General features: G+C 41.2%; 1 protein-coding gene and 1 non-coding gene across 3 annotated transcripts in view; both read left to right on the top strand.

Moving 5' to 3' along the window:
• Positions 1-17,322, top strand: part of TMEM245 (transmembrane protein 245) — a 112,760-nt gene that overhangs the window by 79,580 nt on the left and 15,858 nt on the right. For both annotated transcript variants that reach the window (XM_027769377.1, XM_006142706.3), the window contains 4 exons: positions 1,019-1,141; positions 1,280-1,425; positions 11,577-11,677; positions 14,177-14,351. In XM_027769377.1, coding sequence (XP_027625178.1) covers positions 1,019-1,141; positions 1,280-1,425; positions 11,577-11,677; positions 14,177-14,351 — 545 coding nt within the window. The remainder of the gene's footprint in view (positions 1-1,018; positions 1,142-1,279; positions 1,426-11,576; positions 11,678-14,176; positions 14,352-17,322) is intronic.
• On the top strand, positions 5,655-5,716 carry MIR32 (microRNA mir-32). The gene has a single exon (NR_129375.1). It is a non-coding gene; the product is annotated as a microRNA mir-32 (primary transcript).

Below are 17,322 nucleotides of genomic sequence, written 5' to 3'. Positions count from 1 at the left end.
CAGGAATGGCCACATCACAATACCTTCTCCATTCTCCTGGGATTTTGGCTATGCATGCACATGCGCCTGGCATGACTTTTTCTTTTTCTTTTTTAAGGTTTTTAACCTTAGAACATGTATGCTCACTAGAGAGAGACGGGACAGTGAGAGGGAAAGTGGGAAATCTCCTGTCAGAGGTGATGGCCACACCATGATCTTTTTCCTCCATTTTCTTCCTGGGATCTTGGAGACACACACACACACACACACACACACACACACACACACACACAGTTTGATTTTCAAGCCACAGGATCTGGGACTAGAACCACAGTCGACCCCATGGGAATCCAGCGATGTAACCGCTACACCATCTGCTGGCCCCAGCTGGCATGATTTTTCAAGCTGCCAGGTTCAGGACTCAAACCACGGTTGGTCATGTGGAAGTCTAGCGCCTTAACCACCACACCATCTGCTGTTCCCTGTATTCTGCTTTTTAAACATAGTATTAAGTCATGAGATATTTTTCTTTGTGTAGTAGAGATTTTTTTTAAGAGATATTTTTTGCTATAGGGCGCATGTGTTTGCCTGAGAGACAGACAGCAAGAAGTCACCCCCTGGGGGGATGGCCATGCTATAATCCCTTCTCTTCTATTCTCCTCCTGGGATCATGGACATGCACACATACACACGCTCCCGGCATGAATTTCAAGCCTTTGGGTCCAGGATTTGAACCACAGTCGGCCATGTGTGAGTCCAGCAACGTAACTATTACGCCATCTGCTGATCTCGAGATGTTTTCAATGATTGCCTAATATTATCTGGAGTGGATTCACTATATTCCACTATTTTCCTTATTGTTGATCATTCAGGTGTTTGAGTTGATACACTTTTTTTAAAATTTTTTATTTAAAGTAGTCCTCAGGTCCTGTCTTTTCAGTTCATGATACTAAAACACTGCCTTAGAAGTACACTAGGTGGCTGTAGACACGTCTCTCCTGAGGATTGGTTCTGATACCCAGCTTTCCCTCCTTGACAGATCCTGGAGTCTCTGTGGATTGTGATGAGCCGGAACGTAAGCCTGCTGTTTACCACCGTCACCACGCTCCTGACCATCCTCTTCTATAGCGGGACTGCCCTCCTCAACTTCGTGCTCTCCCTGGTAGGTACGCGTAGACGAGTGCACGCCGTATGTCCTTCCTGGGGACTGCACGTGCTTGGTTCCATTGGCGTTAGCAGGTGTGTCTTCCTGTTGTCTCCAAATGTGATTTTTTAGGAAATACTGTCCTTTGTTTTGCAGATAATTTTCCTGACCACACTATTTTATCTGTTAAGTTCCAGTGATGAGTACTACAAGCCCGTGAAGTGGGTGATAAGCCTGACGCCACTCTCTCAGCCAGGTCCTTCTTCCAACATTATTGGCCAGTCTGTGGAAGAAGCCATCAGGTAGGAATGAGATAGATGCCGTTCTTGCTTCCTTCAGAAACTACTTTCTACAAAAAGCCCATTTTTTCTCCAGACTTCCTAGCAATAGTCAATGCTGAACTAGTGAAGGACTCTGGTATTTTCAAGATTTTTATCTCATTGGGACCAGCAGTTAGCGTAATGGCTACTTCGCTGAGCTCCCATGTAGTCAACCACGGTTTGAGTCCTGGACCTGGTGGCTTAAACTCAGCCAGGTGCGCGTGTGTGCATGCCCAAGATCCCAAGAAGAGAATGGAGGAGATGGGATTGCATTGTGGCCATCCCCCCTGGGGAGGTAATTTCTTGCTTTCTATCTCTCTGTCTCTGTCTTTCTGACGATCACATGCACCCTATAGCAAAAAACTTCTCCAAAAAAAAATAAAAGATTTTTATCTCATTTTGAAAGGATAAGGTGAGCAGTATAAATGTTAATAAGAAGAAAATGCAAAGGAGTTTCAAAAGCCTTCTCTGAAGCCTGTGATTTAGGAAGATGGACTGTCTCTGTCAGCACCTTAGTCTAGCTCTCAGCATGTGTCAGTTGCTCAGGGAAACCTCTCTTGCACTATGTCCTCTGCTGTTCTCAGGGACTTCTCCTTTGCTCCAGGAGGAAAGTAGATGGTCCCCTTGTTTCTCTCTTCCCCTGCAACCTTGGTCAGGGACAGGCTGGTACTGGAATAGCAGCCTTTGGTTATCTTTAAGTCATGTTGTTCATATGCGTTTTAGGTTCTGGCCAGAAACTTTTGTCATGCCTCCTGGGGCCCATGTGTTGTAAGCATGGTTTCTGAAAGAGCTGCTGCTTCAGTTTTTTTTGCATGAGCTCTTTCCAAGTCACTTGCTTCTGGCTCCTTTCTCTCTCTTTTTATTTTCATCATTTCTGGTAGAGAGGGGCATTTGCAATGCAGGTCTTTCTTGGCTCCTTCCACGGCCTGTCCATTGCTCATCAACAAGACAACTACATTTGCACTTCTTGGGAATAATTACTGAAATAAAGCCCCCACATTATCTATTAGTTCCTCTTTCTTTCTTTCTTTCTTTCTTTCTTTCTTTCTTCCTTCCTTCCTTCCTTCCTTCCTTCCTTCCTTCCTCCCTCCCTTCCTTCCTTCCTTCCTTCCTTCCTTCCTTCCTTTTCCCTTTCTTCCCTGCCTCCTTCTTTCTTTCTTTCTCTCTTTCTTCCTTTCCTTCTCTTCCTTTCCTTCCTTCCCTCCCTCCCTCCCTCTTTCTTTCTTTCTCTCCCTCTTTCTTCCTTTCCTTTCCATCTCTTCCTTTCCTTCCTTCTTTTCCCTCCGTTCCCTCCTTTCCTTCTTTCCCTCCTCCCTTTCTTCCTCCCTCCCTCCCTTCTGCATGTGCTGACCAGAGAAGAACAGAGAAAGGGAGAAGGAAAGTGAGGAACTACCCCCAAACCCACCATGACGCATGATCATGCCACAGTCCTTTTTCCTTCATTTCTCCTTTCAGGATTTTGTGCTCACAACACACATGTGCCTGGTGCATTTTTCAGTCTGTTGGATCTGGGACTCAACCCACTCATTCGACCAAGTGAGATCTAGCTGTCTTAACCACCATACCACCTGCTGGGCCTGGAGCTCCATTTTCTAATAAGTTCTTAGCCAGGCAGTTTTATGCTTCTCTTAAATAGTGACTTTGGCTGGGATTTCTGCTTGCACCTGCGTTTTAAAGATAACATGATTTGGAACTAGTCTTCTATAGAAATCTTGATTTGACCTGATAATGCTGTCTGATGGATCCTGGATTGTTTCCCCCCATCCCACCACTATATTCATGTAATAGTTAAGGAGAAAGCACTGTGATCTTTAGAAAACCTTCAGTTACATTTAGATAGAATTCATGTTCTCACAGTCTATCATCTCCGGAAACTTTGGTGAGTTTTTTTTCTTTTTTTCCTACTAGCAGTAACTGGGTAAAGTCTTCACCAATATCTTGTTTCCTTGATTAGTTGTCAAGTAGGAATTTAAAAATGCTCTTAGAACTTTTTATGGTGCCTTGTTATGCACTGAGGGCCAGTCATGTGAAGATTCCAGGCTTGGGAGTGTATTATCAATAGCCTTTAGGGAAGGTACTGCCTTTAACCTCCCTACTAAACCTATCTGATGGTTGGTTATCCTTATTAAGTAAGTGAAATGAAGAAAATTTAAGCCATAGGTTGTTTTCTATCTAAAGAGTATCTTTCTGACTCATTTATGCAAGTTGCTTTACCAAAAAGGAAAAACAACCTTTTATCTGATCAATAAGATACAGCTATTGAATCAGTCCAGCAAAGACTGGTGCAAATTCTCTAGTCGTGTGACTTGAGCCAAGCCCTACAGAAAAATACCTTTCTTGTCCAAACAGAATTTCAGAAAAGGTGGTGCTTCATTTTCCTGAAGTAACCTTTTAACACTGACTTGGTATTAACGAAAGTTTTTTTTATTTTCAAATCATAATTCATCAATTTTCTCTTGTTCTGCTTTCTTAGTTGACCATTCTCTGTCATTGAGTCACCTTCTTTCATACCAAATAATACCACCTCCTTTGTTTTAATCTTTGTTCTTTAATGTCGTGCTTGCTAGTTGAGTGGTAAGTAAAGCTCTGCTTTGCACAAGGGTCCAGCTGATTGACCGCACACGTCCCGTTCTGCCATGGTGTCTTTTTCCAGGAGGAGCTGAATGAGGGAGAACATCATGAGTTCAATTTCTGGTGGTGGTAAAATGAATGCACAAAGCTGGTGGCTAGAAATTTCAGGTCTTCAGCTCAGAGAGTTTGAAATTTGAGAGTGCTGTTCTCTATAGAGACAGAAGGAAATACTATATATATATATATATTTTTTTTTTTAACAGAGACTTTTGCACATGTGCTTGCCAGAGAGAGAGAGAGACAGTTAGAAAGTGAGAAATTGCCCCCCGGGGGAGGGGGGAAATGGCCACGTTGCAGTTTCTTATCCTCCATTTTCTTGGATTTGGGGCATGTATGCATGTGCACGTGGCATGAGTTTGAAGCTGCCAGGTCCAGGACTTGAACCACGGTCAACTACCTCAAAGTCCAGCAACATAACCATTACACCTTCTGCTGGTCCCAGGAAATACATTTTTTACAGGCAGATTTGCCTTTTCTTTTTGGGAGTGCAGACACTGAAGTATACACTATAACCATCATTTTATCATCATTTTTTAAAAGAATTATTTTATTGAAGTTTAATTAATTAATTAATAATTTTAATTTGACTAGAGAGGGACAGAGTGAGAGAGAGGAAAAGTGAGAAGGCAAGCCAATAGGTCCTTGACTCGAACTGTGGTCAGCCATGTGGGAGTCCAGCACCCTTAACCACCACGCCACTTGCCGGCCCCTATTATCATCTTATTTTTAATACAGAAAAAAACTTAATATAAAATCCTCATGGTTCTGAACACTAATCATTTTTTGTGAGTCTGGTAAATATAGTACAAACTAAAGAATGTGTTATGGCCCGGGCCATTTTTCTAAGCAAAGCTATATCAAGATGTACAAATTAAATCCTGTAATTCAAGATTTTTTTTGGTAGTCTACATCTTTTGGGATATTTCTTTATTGGGATATTTCTTTATATTTAAAATGTATAGGCTTTATATAGATTTCTCTGAAGTACTGTCTCCTATAAATAAGACAGCCATGAGTTCTATTCCTAAGAGCTCTTGTACAATTTTTCATTCTGAAGGATTGTGTTCAAGAAGGAATATGCTTCTTTATGGAAAAACATTTTAAGAAAAATATTATACAAATGAGTATGAAAATTTTATTTTAATGTCCTGAAAGTGTGATCTAGTCTACAAATTATCAGTGGTACCAGATTTTATGAGTGTCAGTCATCAATCACCATGGATATTGAAATCAAGTGGAAGTCATTAAACTCAATTTATGTGATCCATTAATAAGAGAAAAGTAGAATTGAAATTGGGGGTTAAGTGCATGACCAGATAGTCTGTTCTTGGAATATATGGCTCCTTTTGATCACCGTCTCATTGAATTTTTTAATGTTAAGTATTATTTTAATTCCGATGAAGTATTTTTCTGAACTGAATTCATTTGTGATTGGGTTTTCATCTCATGAATTTTTGAGTTAGCGGCATGCAGCCTTTACTCCCAAACCATTTTCCTCCCTTTAGCGGCATGCTGTCTCCTGAATGCACACATCACACCCTTCTTCCCCGATGCTCCCATCCTGCTTGCTCTGGTGGAGATATTGCACATTACTAAGTTGCATGTTGTCACGGCCTCAATGCAATTTAGTGTGTGTGATATTTTCACATGAGTGCATGCACACGGGTATGGCTCTTGCTTGCTGGAATTACAGCTGTTCAGTGCTGGTGGGTGGGATTCCTACTAGTGAATTAGATGGGAGAATGTGTGTACTGTGAGATTTTTATTTGTAAAATGAATGTGCTTCTCATCTCTACTCCCCAATTTCGGAGAATTCAAAGTATTTGTGTCTTTTGTTGTTTGTTTGTTTTTGTTTTTTTTTTTTAAGCATTGATTAGTAAATTCGTATTTCTGGTTTTTTAACTGTAAGCAAATTAAATATTCATTGAAAAGTCAGTCTCCTGAATTTAAAGGTATAACAAACATTGTTTAAATTAAGTTGTGTAAGAGTTGAAAGCTGTAAGAAAATGTGTTTTAACTTATTTGAAGAAATCTTTCTACTAAAATGGAAATAGGCAGTCTCTTACATGTATTTGGGAAATTCAAATTAGCTGAAGCTTTAAAATAATAATCAAGACAGTAACCTTTTTAACCTTCCTGATAAAAATTGGTCTAGTAAACTTGATCTTCTATTTATTTTATTTTTTTATTTCCAAGCAAATGACTTTAAACATTTTTTCTCATGTTTAGTTTCTCAGTGTGATGCTTTAAAAATTGCTGAATTTGGGCCGCCTCTGTGGCATAGTTAAGTGCTATGTGGAGGTAACTGGATCCTGCCTGGCTAATTAGGGTTTGAGTTCCAGCCCTGCTGGCTTACAAGTTAGGCACATATGTACCTGCCCAGTATCCTGATGTGATAGAGAATTGGAGGAGAAAGGACTAGAGTGTGTCCAGGCTCCATTGGGGGATGCTCTATCTCTTTCTGTTCCTTCTCATGTGTGCATATGCACCCTCTGGCATTTAAAAATGTGCTAAATCCATATTTTAAAAGTTGATGTATTTTTTTTTTCCTATGAGAGACAGAGATAGGCACCCTAGCAGGGTCCTCATGCTGTCCTTGTCTTCAACCAGCCAGGATCCTGGGCAGGCTCGCGTCCTGTGTATAGGCAAACCTTGACTTGTAAACCTGGGACTGTCCTGCGTGGTTCCAGCATGGCAGCCTGTTGTCACCACTGCAGTTGACTGCTAAATTCCTTTTACTGGGTTTATAATAGTACTTGTTTTGAGATACAAACGTTTACTGTTTGTCTATGTAATTGACACAATCCCTTGTTATTTTTTTAGTTAGCATTAGTATAAGCATTCATGATCACTAGGCCTTGTCAGTGTTGTCAAGGATACTAACCCAGGTACGAAGATAGAAAGCTACTGAATTAATATTACTACTGCCGAAAACCCCGGATCATCTGATGGGATGCCATTGTTGTACGCTTGTGCCTATGACTCACAGCTGTTTTGGTGGGGACAGAAGGCTTTGATGTAAGTGACTTTTCCCTGCACCCCTCAGCAGTTCTAGGTCTGAATGCATGTCAGGGCCCTCCACCTCGTGCTGGAAATCTGTTGTCCACCAGGCTTTTGGACATTGTTCTGTGGAGCTGGATCTTGGGCATGTGAGCCAGGAAAGGGAGGGAGATATAACTTCTCAAGAGAGGTTAGGCAGTGATCCAAGGAGCTGGGAAATACTTTGCCAGTTGGTGATTCTACTGTATGTTGAATCTCTAGAAGCTGGACAGTCCTCCTCCGCTGGCTCACGTTCTGCTTGATACGTAGTGTGTTGTGGTGAGGGTAGATACTAGCGAGGTAAATAAAACTCTCAGTCCCCCACAAATCGTCCATTTGACCATTAGAAAGAAGACAGGATAGGTTCAGTGTGAGTGTATGTGGAGTAGGCAGGCTTCGAATTTGGACTCTTCACTCATCCTCCACTTTCCTTTCTTCTTCCTTAGACACGTGCCTACATGGCCACAATCTGTGGCTCTGTGTTAACTGAATCAACTGATCAAATCCTGAGCTGACTAGTTTTCTCATTCTCGGTTTAGAAAAGCAGCCAGAACAATCTTGTTGGTCAGAAATAAGAGAGGGCTGGTGACTGAAGCAAAGTATCCGAAAAATTGTAGGAAAATAACAGTTTCATTTTTATAGAAGATGAAGATAATGTGGCTAGTTAGGAAAAAATAAAGTCCTAAGCAATCATTTGAATTCAATTCAAGCTTCTGGTGTAGAGGAGTTACATATACAAGGAGAATTCAAAGCATTTGTGGGAAAATACACATTTTCCGTGAGCTTTTTGAAGACATCTCTTGTACAGTGTGTAAATGAGGCAGGAACACACACACCTTTAGTGCCCTACAGTATAAATACACAATAGAGCAAATTAGAGAAAAACTGAGAAGTAGAGGGAAAAAACAGTTGTCCCTGGCTTGTGGAACTCTTACTCCAGAGAGGCGTGCATAGGAATCAGTTGCCAAGTGCTAGGGAGAACTTGGAGATACAGTTTTTTGTGCCCAAAATGCCGAGAGGAAAATGGAGGAGAAGGCATTGTGGTGTGCCTGTCCACCTGGGGAGTGATTTCTCACTTTCTGTCTCTCTCAAAACAAACAAAAAACTGTGATATCTGCAGCATGGATAACACCTCCTACTTACTGAGCACCAACCGAGCACTCAGTCAGCGTAGGGGCTTCCAGTGCGCTGTCATGCCGCTCTTCGTGCCGGAATCTACTCACCCTCTGTCAGTGTGAAGTTGGCCTCACACCTTGAGGAGATCTGATGTGATGTAGGAGGCAATGCCTTCTGGATTAATGTCCATAAGCTTTTAGTTTTCTCTGAAATGAGAGATCAATACTGTTCCTTGGATTCCTTCGAAAGTTAAATCGACTCCTCTGTGTGGTATTTAGTGAAGAGAAATGGAAGTGTATGTACATACAGTGTTCACAGGATTGTTATTCCTAGTTCCAAACTGGGAACAGCCTAAATGCCCATCATTTGGTGAGTGAGTAAACAATGTGTAGAATATTCATATATTGGGATACTACTCAGTAGTATATTAGTATATTGCTAATATGCTCAACAATGTGGATGAAGCTAAGAAGCATTTTACTTAGTGAAGGAACCAAACACCGAAAGCTACCTAATGACTATGTGAATATATTTAACACTGCCGAACTGAACACTAAAAATGATGTAAGATGATAAATGTTGTTTTCTACTTTACCACAGTATTTTTTTTTAAGAGGTTTTTGCTATAGGGTGTGTGCGTTTGCCAGAAAGACAGAGACATAGAAGAGAGAAATCACCCCCCAGGGAGGATGACCACGCCGCAATCCCTTCTCCATTCTCCTCTTGGTATCCTGGGCACATGTGCACATGCACCTGGCGTGAGTTTAACCCACCGGGTCCGGGACTTGAACCGTAGTCGACTACGTGGAAGTACAGCGACATAGCCATTACGCTAACTGCTGGTCCCTTACCACAGTATTTTTAAAAGGCGTATAATATAAAAATCTGTTTATATGAAATTCTAAAAAAGAAAATTACAGTGACAGGAAGTATTATCTAGTGACTGTTACAGGACAGTGTTCAGGGAGAGACTGATGTGAAAGAGCACAGGGAACCTTTTGGGGTGATGGGAATATTTTATGTCTTGATCATAGTGGTGGTTATGCAACTTAACCTTTGTCAAAACATACAGAATTGCTCACTTGTAAATTATAGCTCAATTAAAATTATACACACACAAGAAAAGATGAGAAACAGGCTAGGAATTTGAGAGAGTTAGAAAATTCTGGGCCAGACTGTGGCCTGGTGATTAAGGTGGTTGACAGCATGGTTTGGGTCCTGGACCCGGTGGCTCGAGAAACATGCCAGGTGTGTGTATGTGTGTGTGTGTGTGTGTGTGTGTGTGTGTGTGTCCGTGTCCCCAAATCCCCAAGGGAGGGAGAGATGTAGAAGGGATTGTGGTGTGACCGTGCCCCACAGGAGGGTGCTTTCTCACTTTCCCTCTCTCTTTCTCTAGGAAGCTCATGCGCCTTCTGGCAAATTTTAAAAATATATAAAATAAATAAAGAATTGTATCTCCTAGTAAAGCATTAGAGGATTTTGTGTGTGTGCTGTTTTACATAGCTTTTTATATTTCTTGATCGTGAACAATGAGGTCGAGGGGGGAATATATTGTCTTTTCTGTCCTCATTGTGTCCTGTGATTATGTTTAGTAACTGTAAACATACGTTTAGGGTTCTCAAAAGTATTTAAAAGTTGCCCTAATGAGAATATTGGTTCTCAGAGGTAGAAAGGAAGAAGACTGCTCTGTTTCCTGCAGGTGGCCTTCTTGCTTTGAGCTTTGCTTACTCACCACTTAGAGGGGGTTATTTAGTTGCAATATTTGATCGCACCTTCAATGTCATTTTGGCTTAAAAATTTCTAACTACTGCTTTCTTAAAAGTATCCTCCTTCTTTGGTGTCTGGGATTATTACCCTGCAGTGCTTCTTTTTTTCTCTACAGCAGAAATGATTTTATTATCTCCCTGACTGATACACATTTGTCCCTAATGAGAACACACCCGTTGCCCCATTTCGTCCATGCTTGTCGTTTTAAGCTATCTTACTCTTTCCTATAGTTAATCTATCCGGGTCCATCTCAAATCTCTTATTCTAAATTCTCTCTTAAGCTTTGTCTCTTCTTTCAACTACCTCCAGGGTATGTTATCAGCCTGTTCAACTTTGCCCAAACTAAACTTACTGCGTTTTTTAACAATTCCTCTTCTGTCCTGGCCTCTTCTGTGCCTTTGAAAGACCACCATTCTTCTTCCCTCCCGAAGTTGTGTCATTTTCCTTTTTCCTCTGTCTGCTCACTTCACTTACCGTTCAGATCCTTTGCATTTCCTATGAGATATCGCCCTCGTTTTAGGTCTCTCTGTGATCACTCTAATCTGGGTCCTTGTGGCTAAGGGTCCCATGGCACCTTTAAGATATTTTTGAGTGAAAGCTGTTGGTTAAGATGACAAAGAAGGTTTCACAGTTGGGGAGCGCCTCTGTTACCAGATCTGTGTTTTAGACGCCTAAATCCCAGAACTTGGCTTCGCTCTGACAGCGCACCCTGTGGACGTGTAGAAAGGCTCGGTGTTTATAGTTTTGTGATAGCTCGGGGTTAAGGTTTGCAGCCTTGGATGCCCCAACACTTCCTTACTTCTCCTCTTTACACCATGCCGCCGTATTAGTATTCCAGCTGAGGCCAAACTGAAGTGCCCGATACTACGGATTTTCATGTACTAAAATACTGTTTTATTCAGTTATTCACTGAATATGTGTGATCTGCGTCTTTTTTTCAATCTCATTTGTATTTTCCTCTCAGATTTTACTTTTAAGGTTAATGGTTATTTTTTATTACTGTTTTTGTCCATAAATTTTCCCTCAATTGTCTTTATTCTTTGATAACATTTGTGGAATCAACTTTTGTAGGCTTGGTTGCAAAATGTTTGAAAATGGGGGGAAATTATGTTACCAAGAGAGGAAAGGTTGATGAGTACTATTACATTTTCCCTACCTTGCTCCTTTTATACAGGAGGGCTGGCCACAGCGTATGTTTCTTGGGGTTTAACTATATCCTTGGAAACATATTTTTCATACCTAAGTTTTTCTTCCATTTATTTTAGCAGTAAGATATATACTTTAGAAATGTTAAGCTGGTGGATTTTATTTTAGTGATAGGGCATCTTAAGGTGTTTCATTTCAGTTACCTTTTCATCGGTAAGAAATGTAAAGAATAGCTTAGCAAGCATGTCTCAGGACTTCAAAATAGGAGGTCTTTACTTTTTTTTGAATAAAATGAAATAGTGTTTTTTGATCAGAAGAAATATTGAAGCTGTTACCAGATTTGGAATGAAATGGCCAGAAACGTAAAGCACTGCTTTTTTTGAATCAGAATATGATACCATGTTTATGTTTTCTTCTGTCTTTGGGCATTCTAGAGGGGTGTTCGATGCTTCCCTTAAAATGGCTGCTTTCTACGGATTGTACACCTGGCTGACACATACCATATTCGGCATCAATATCGTCTTCATACCATCAGGTAACAACCGTGCGTTAATTTTAAAGAAAGAGCATTTTATGAATATTACGAAATGTCTCCCTCAACTTTACAGTGCTGAATTTTATGGCTTGAGATTTAACCTACGTTAGATTGGGAGCAGATTTAGGATTTGTAATGTGTGTGTTTCTTGCTGTACCCCAGTATCTGGGATATACTCAGCATATAGAAAGCACTACGTACGCACTTGCTACATGAACAACTGCACTTCGTACACACCTAGCATATAGTTGGCATTCAATAAATACGGAGATTGAATTTATTGGCAGGGAGCAAAATGTTGTCAAGAAGCTTTTCCTTGTGAGGATAGGGCTTGGAGGCTAAGCGAGGGACTCAGAGGGCAGAGACAGTATCTCCAGACTTCTCAAGACCTGCTTTGACAATGCCCTCATTCCATAAGCACCGGGTGGTCCAGTGAGCATTTGTTCTTTTTCCCTCCGTGTTCTCTCTTTTCCTCTCCTCCTACTTGATCTTTATTTGGATGTCTGCCTTCCACATTTACCACTACCGTCATTGTTTTCCTCTCTTCTCTATGCTCCCTTCTTTGTTTATTCTCCTTGTAGAGAATTATTTATGAATTTAATTGTGTTTGTTATTATTATTTATTTTATAATTTGACCAGAGAGAGAAAGGGAGAATGAGAAATCAATCTGCCAGGGGCCAGCAGATGGCATGGTGGTTAAAGGCGCTGGATTCCCATATGGGTGACTACGGTTCGAGTCCTGAACCTGGTGGCTTGCTCTCTTACTTTTTCTCTCTCTCTCTGGTCAAATTAAAATTTAAAAATGTATAAATAAATGAATTACGTGACAGTGTTGGCCCAAGCACAGGCCAGCACACGGTGAGAGCACCAGGACATACCTAATGCCCTGCTGGCAGGAAGCCAGGACCCAGGGTGCCAGCTTCCTCTCCATGCTCCGATCACTGAGTCAAGGGCTCAAGCACAGAGCCTCCCTCCGTTCAGGCTTTCACAAAGCCCAATACCCTCTGGGCCCCAACCAGAACTGATGTGTGTGTGTGTGCGTGTGCGTGTCTGGTAATGGGTGTGCTTGAGGACAGCTGAACCTCTAAAAAGGCTGAGCAAAATGTTGTCAAGAAGCTTTTCCTTGTGAGGATAGGGCTTGGAGGCTAAGCGAGGGACTCAGAGGGCAGAGACAGTATCTCCAGACTTCTCAAGACCTGCTTTGACAATGCCCTCATTCCATAAGCACCGGGTGGTCCAGTGAGCATTTGTTCTTTTTCCCTCCGTGTTCTCTCTTTTCCTCTCCTCCTACTTGATCTTTATTTGGATGTCTGCCTTCCACATTTACCACTACCGTCATTGTTTTCCTCTCTTCTCTATGCTCCCTTCTTTGTTTATTCTCCTTGTAGAGAATTATTTATGAATTTAATTGTGTTTGTTATTATTATTTATTTTATAATTTGACCAGAGAGAGAAAGGGAGAATGAGAAATCAATCTGCCAGGGGCCAGCAGATGGCATGGTGGTTAAAGGCGCTGGATTCCCATATGGGTGACTACGGTTCGAGTCCTGAACCTGGTGGCTTGCTCTCTTACTTTTTCTCTCTCTCTCTGGTCAAATTAAAATTTAAAAATGTATAAATAAATGAAGTTAAATAAAATAACTCTTTAAAAAGAAAAAGAAACAACCTGCCAGTTTTGGGAATCATACCGTGGTCAGCCATGTGGGATTCCAGCACCTTAACCACCACACCACCTGCCTTCCCCCCTTTCTTTCTTTATATTCCCCCATTCAGTCATGTTCTTGCTTACTTTAGTGTGAGAGCACGTGGAAGCTGTTATTTATAGTCACCCCTGGATCCAGGCAGGGTAGGTGGTGGTCTTGTTGAATAGATGAGAAATCAGCGTTTTCCAAGATCACCCGTCTGTTTACTGGTAGGACCAGAACTACATTCACATCTACTTGACTCTTAGTGTGGAGGGGAGCCAGTCAAAGAGATCATTTTGAACTACTGCTCTGGAAGGGAGTGCGCTTTCACATAAAGTCCTGAAAGTAGTGTGGGTTTTATTTGTTAGTGTATTTTTAGTAACTTATTTTAGAAAGAAGCGAAGATAAATATATTCATATCTGAGGTTTAGAAGCTAAGTTCTGATTTGGCATTGGACTCGGTATAGATTTTCAGAAATGCTCTACAGTTATATTTATAGGATTGTGTATTAACTAGCCATTACTTCAGAGTAATAAGTGTAGAACAGTAAAATGTTATTGCTTTAAGAACAGGTACATAATGTAGACACACACCTTAGAAAGATTTTCAATATTGGGTTTTAAGATACTGGACCTTTATTTAACTAGAAAATTCAGTTAAATGGGGCATATCATTCTTTTAAAATTTTGAGTTTGCATTTAATTTGTTAGTGGAAATTTTTAAGTAAGAGCAGCCTATACTTAGGTTCTGCTGTTTTGTTACTGTTTTGCCAACAACATTGAGTTGCTTTTCTTCTTTTAATATTTTATTAGCTTTGGCAGCAATCCTTGGAGCAGTACCATTTCTGGGAACATACTGGGCAGCAATACCTGCAGTTCTGGACCTGTGGCTGACACAGGGCTTAGGGTGCAAGGCCATTCTACTGTTGGTTTTTCATCTCTTACCCACATACTTCGTCGATACTGCAATCTATTCTGATATATCAGGGTAAGAATTACACAGACGACTTCTAAAGTTACTGGTGAATCAGATCCAGGGATTTCTATAACTTATTTATTGATTTAACCCTTTTTTTTTTCCTGGAGGCGGGGTGTGCTGGAGGGCAGGCTCACTTGCCAGAGAGAGAGGAAGACAGAGAAGTGGAGGAGAAAGCACTTCCTATGGGGAATGATCATGCCACAGTCCCTTCTCCTCTCTCTCTCCCTCCTTTTGGAATTTTGGGCATGTAATTATGTTACCCAGGACTCAAGCCATGTAATCGGCCATTTGGGGTCTAGCTGCCTTAACCACCCTGGACTCAGACTGCACAGTTGGTCATGTGGGATCTGGCTACTTTAACCACCAGGCCATGGAGCTACCCTATGCTTTCTTTATTTCATTTTATTTTTTATTCTTTTCTATTTTGCCAGAGGGCACTTGTGATTGCCAGAGAAAGACAATGAAAAATTGGAAAGTGAGAAAGCACACCCCATGGCCTGTTCACACTACTGCCCCAATCCCTTCTCCTCTACTTCTCTCTCTTTTCAGGGTTTTGGGCATACATGCATATGGGTCCAGTGTGGTTTTTCAAGGAGCTGGCTCCAGGATGTGAGCCACATGGTTGGCCACATGGGATCCAGCAGCCTTAACTACCAGGCTACAGGCTGGCCCCACATTTTCTTTTGAGACAGGGTCTCACTGTGCAGCATTCTCCCTGCCTCACGCTCCCAGCTGGGACTACAGGTGTGTGCCGCCACAGCTCTTTTTAAGACAGTGTCTCTATGTCATCTAGACTAACCTCAAGTTCCTGGTCCTCTTGCCTCAGCCTCCCGAGTTGCTGGGATTTCAGGTGAACCCCACTACACCCAGCCTTTAGGTTGGACTGGGACTTCAGCCAGGGTGTTCCATGTGGTCCTAGCCTGTGAAGCACAGCATCTTAGCAGTGTGCACCATCATGGCTGCACCATCCGTAGTGTTTTTGAAGGTTGTTTTCCCTTTCTTTTTCTGTCCCTCCAAGAGGGTAGGGGAAAGATGTGGTGTTAGAATTTTTCAGTGAAATAGCCTTTTGTGTTTCTACTGATCGAATGACATTTTAATTTAAAATAACATTGCTTATAAGATATGCTGTTTTGTAATTATGTAAGTATTATTATTAACATATGAGACCCTCTCTTGAAACAAAATTGAGAATAACGTTCTTTTGATTTAGTAGCACTAGAAAAGAAATATTACTAAGTGTATGTAAAATATTTTAAATGCAGTAAAGAGTTAGTGGTTATTTTCAGCACCTGTTGTCTTGTGAAGAAGATTCCATGTAAAACCAAATCTCAGAGCAGAGTTTTCTTTCTTAAGGTGGAATGGTGTAGTTCTGGGCTGACTCTGTAGTATGGTTAAGGGAGCCATATCTCACATGGTGGACCTTGCAGTTTGAGTCCTGGCTCTGGGGGCCTAGAGAATATGGCATGTGTGTGTATGTGTGTTTCTAAGGTGTTGCCATAGTGCATGTACACTTACTAGAGAAAGACGGAGAGAGGGAAAGTGAGAAATCACCCCCTAGCAGGGATGGCTATGCTGCAGTGCCCTCTCCATTCTCCTCTCAGATTTTGAGCCCACACGCACACACACTGGTGTGATTTCTAAGCTGCAAGATCTGGGTCTTGAACCATGGTAGGACTTGAACTGTGGTTGGCCATGTGGCTGTCCAGTACCTTAACCACCACGCCCCCTGCTGGCCCTATAGCTTTTGTTTTGTTTTGTCTTTTTTTAAAGAATTATTTATTTATTTAATTCCATTTGTTGTTGTTGTTATTATTATTATTATTTCATTTGACCAGACAGAGAGAAAGAGAAAGGAAGGGAAAGCTAGAAAGCGAGCCATCCAGTCTGGGACTAGAACCGCAGTCAGCCATGTGGGAACCCAGCGCCTTTAACCACCACACCACTTGCCGCCCATAGCATGTGTTCTTATGCGTGTGTGTACATGCCTAAAATTCCAACATGCTGGAGAAATGGAAGAGAAAGGATTGTGGTGTGGCTAGACTCTACAGGGGTGCTTTCTCCCTCTCTCTTTCTCTTTCTGCCAAGTGCACTTGCTCACTGAGGACGAAAATAGTATAGTTCTATGATAAATATAGGTTAATGTAAGTCAAAAATCTGTCCCATTTGTGTACATTTTGATACATCTTTTAGAAATTGCATTAAGTGTATCACGCCAATTCTTAGTCATATGCTTTGATTCATAATGCTCATTAGAATCTGGGTCATAACCGAATGTTGAATTCTGATCTGTGACTCAAATTCAGAATGTAAGCTACTAAACCTTATTCTAATGCTCAGTACTCATTTACTTTAAGTAAATATAAGGTAGAGTAGACAGGGTCTACGCTTACAGAGTACCCTCACGTGTTTTTTATTGTTATCACTGTGCTGTGCTGCTATAATCTATTTTATTTTATTCCAATTATTGTAAGTGATACTGTGATAAGCTTTTGGACAATTATGACTCTCTTCTAAAATAAAAATCTTGGGCTTTGTGATAGGTATTTTCTTCATGAGGCATTTTATTTATTTATTTATTTATTTATTTTTAGAAATGTAATACTGTTTTTTTAACTTCAAAAACATTTCAGCATTCTAAACATACAAAAAAATAACAGAACATTGCAAATCATGTTTTAAGTACAGAGGTTCTTGAGCTTCATTGATGCAGTGACTCTTGGCTTTGCTGACAATGAAGAGTTCTACAGTTTATTTAAAACAAAGTTTTAAAACTATAGCACTTAACTAAGGAAACAAAAATTCAATCCCTCCTCATGCCAGCCGACTCCCCTTCTCCACAGCTAAGAATGGCAGAACACTAGGTCACTATGTACAAGACACCCTGACACTTACACGGAGGCCACCGCAGAGTCAACCGGTCCAGCTTCCCAGTGCACGCCCTGAGCCACAGCCCCTCCAACGGGCGCCCTTCCCGCAGCCC

Source organism: Tupaia chinensis, unplaced genomic scaffold (assembly GCF_000334495.1).
Source record: "Tupaia chinensis unplaced genomic scaffold, TupChi_1.0 Scaffold000081_1, whole genome shotgun sequence".
Taxonomy (NCBI): domain Eukaryota; kingdom Metazoa; phylum Chordata; class Mammalia; order Scandentia; family Tupaiidae; genus Tupaia; species Tupaia belangeri.
Note: the sequence above shows the minus strand (reverse complement) of the source record. Positions and strands in the feature narration are given on the sequence as shown.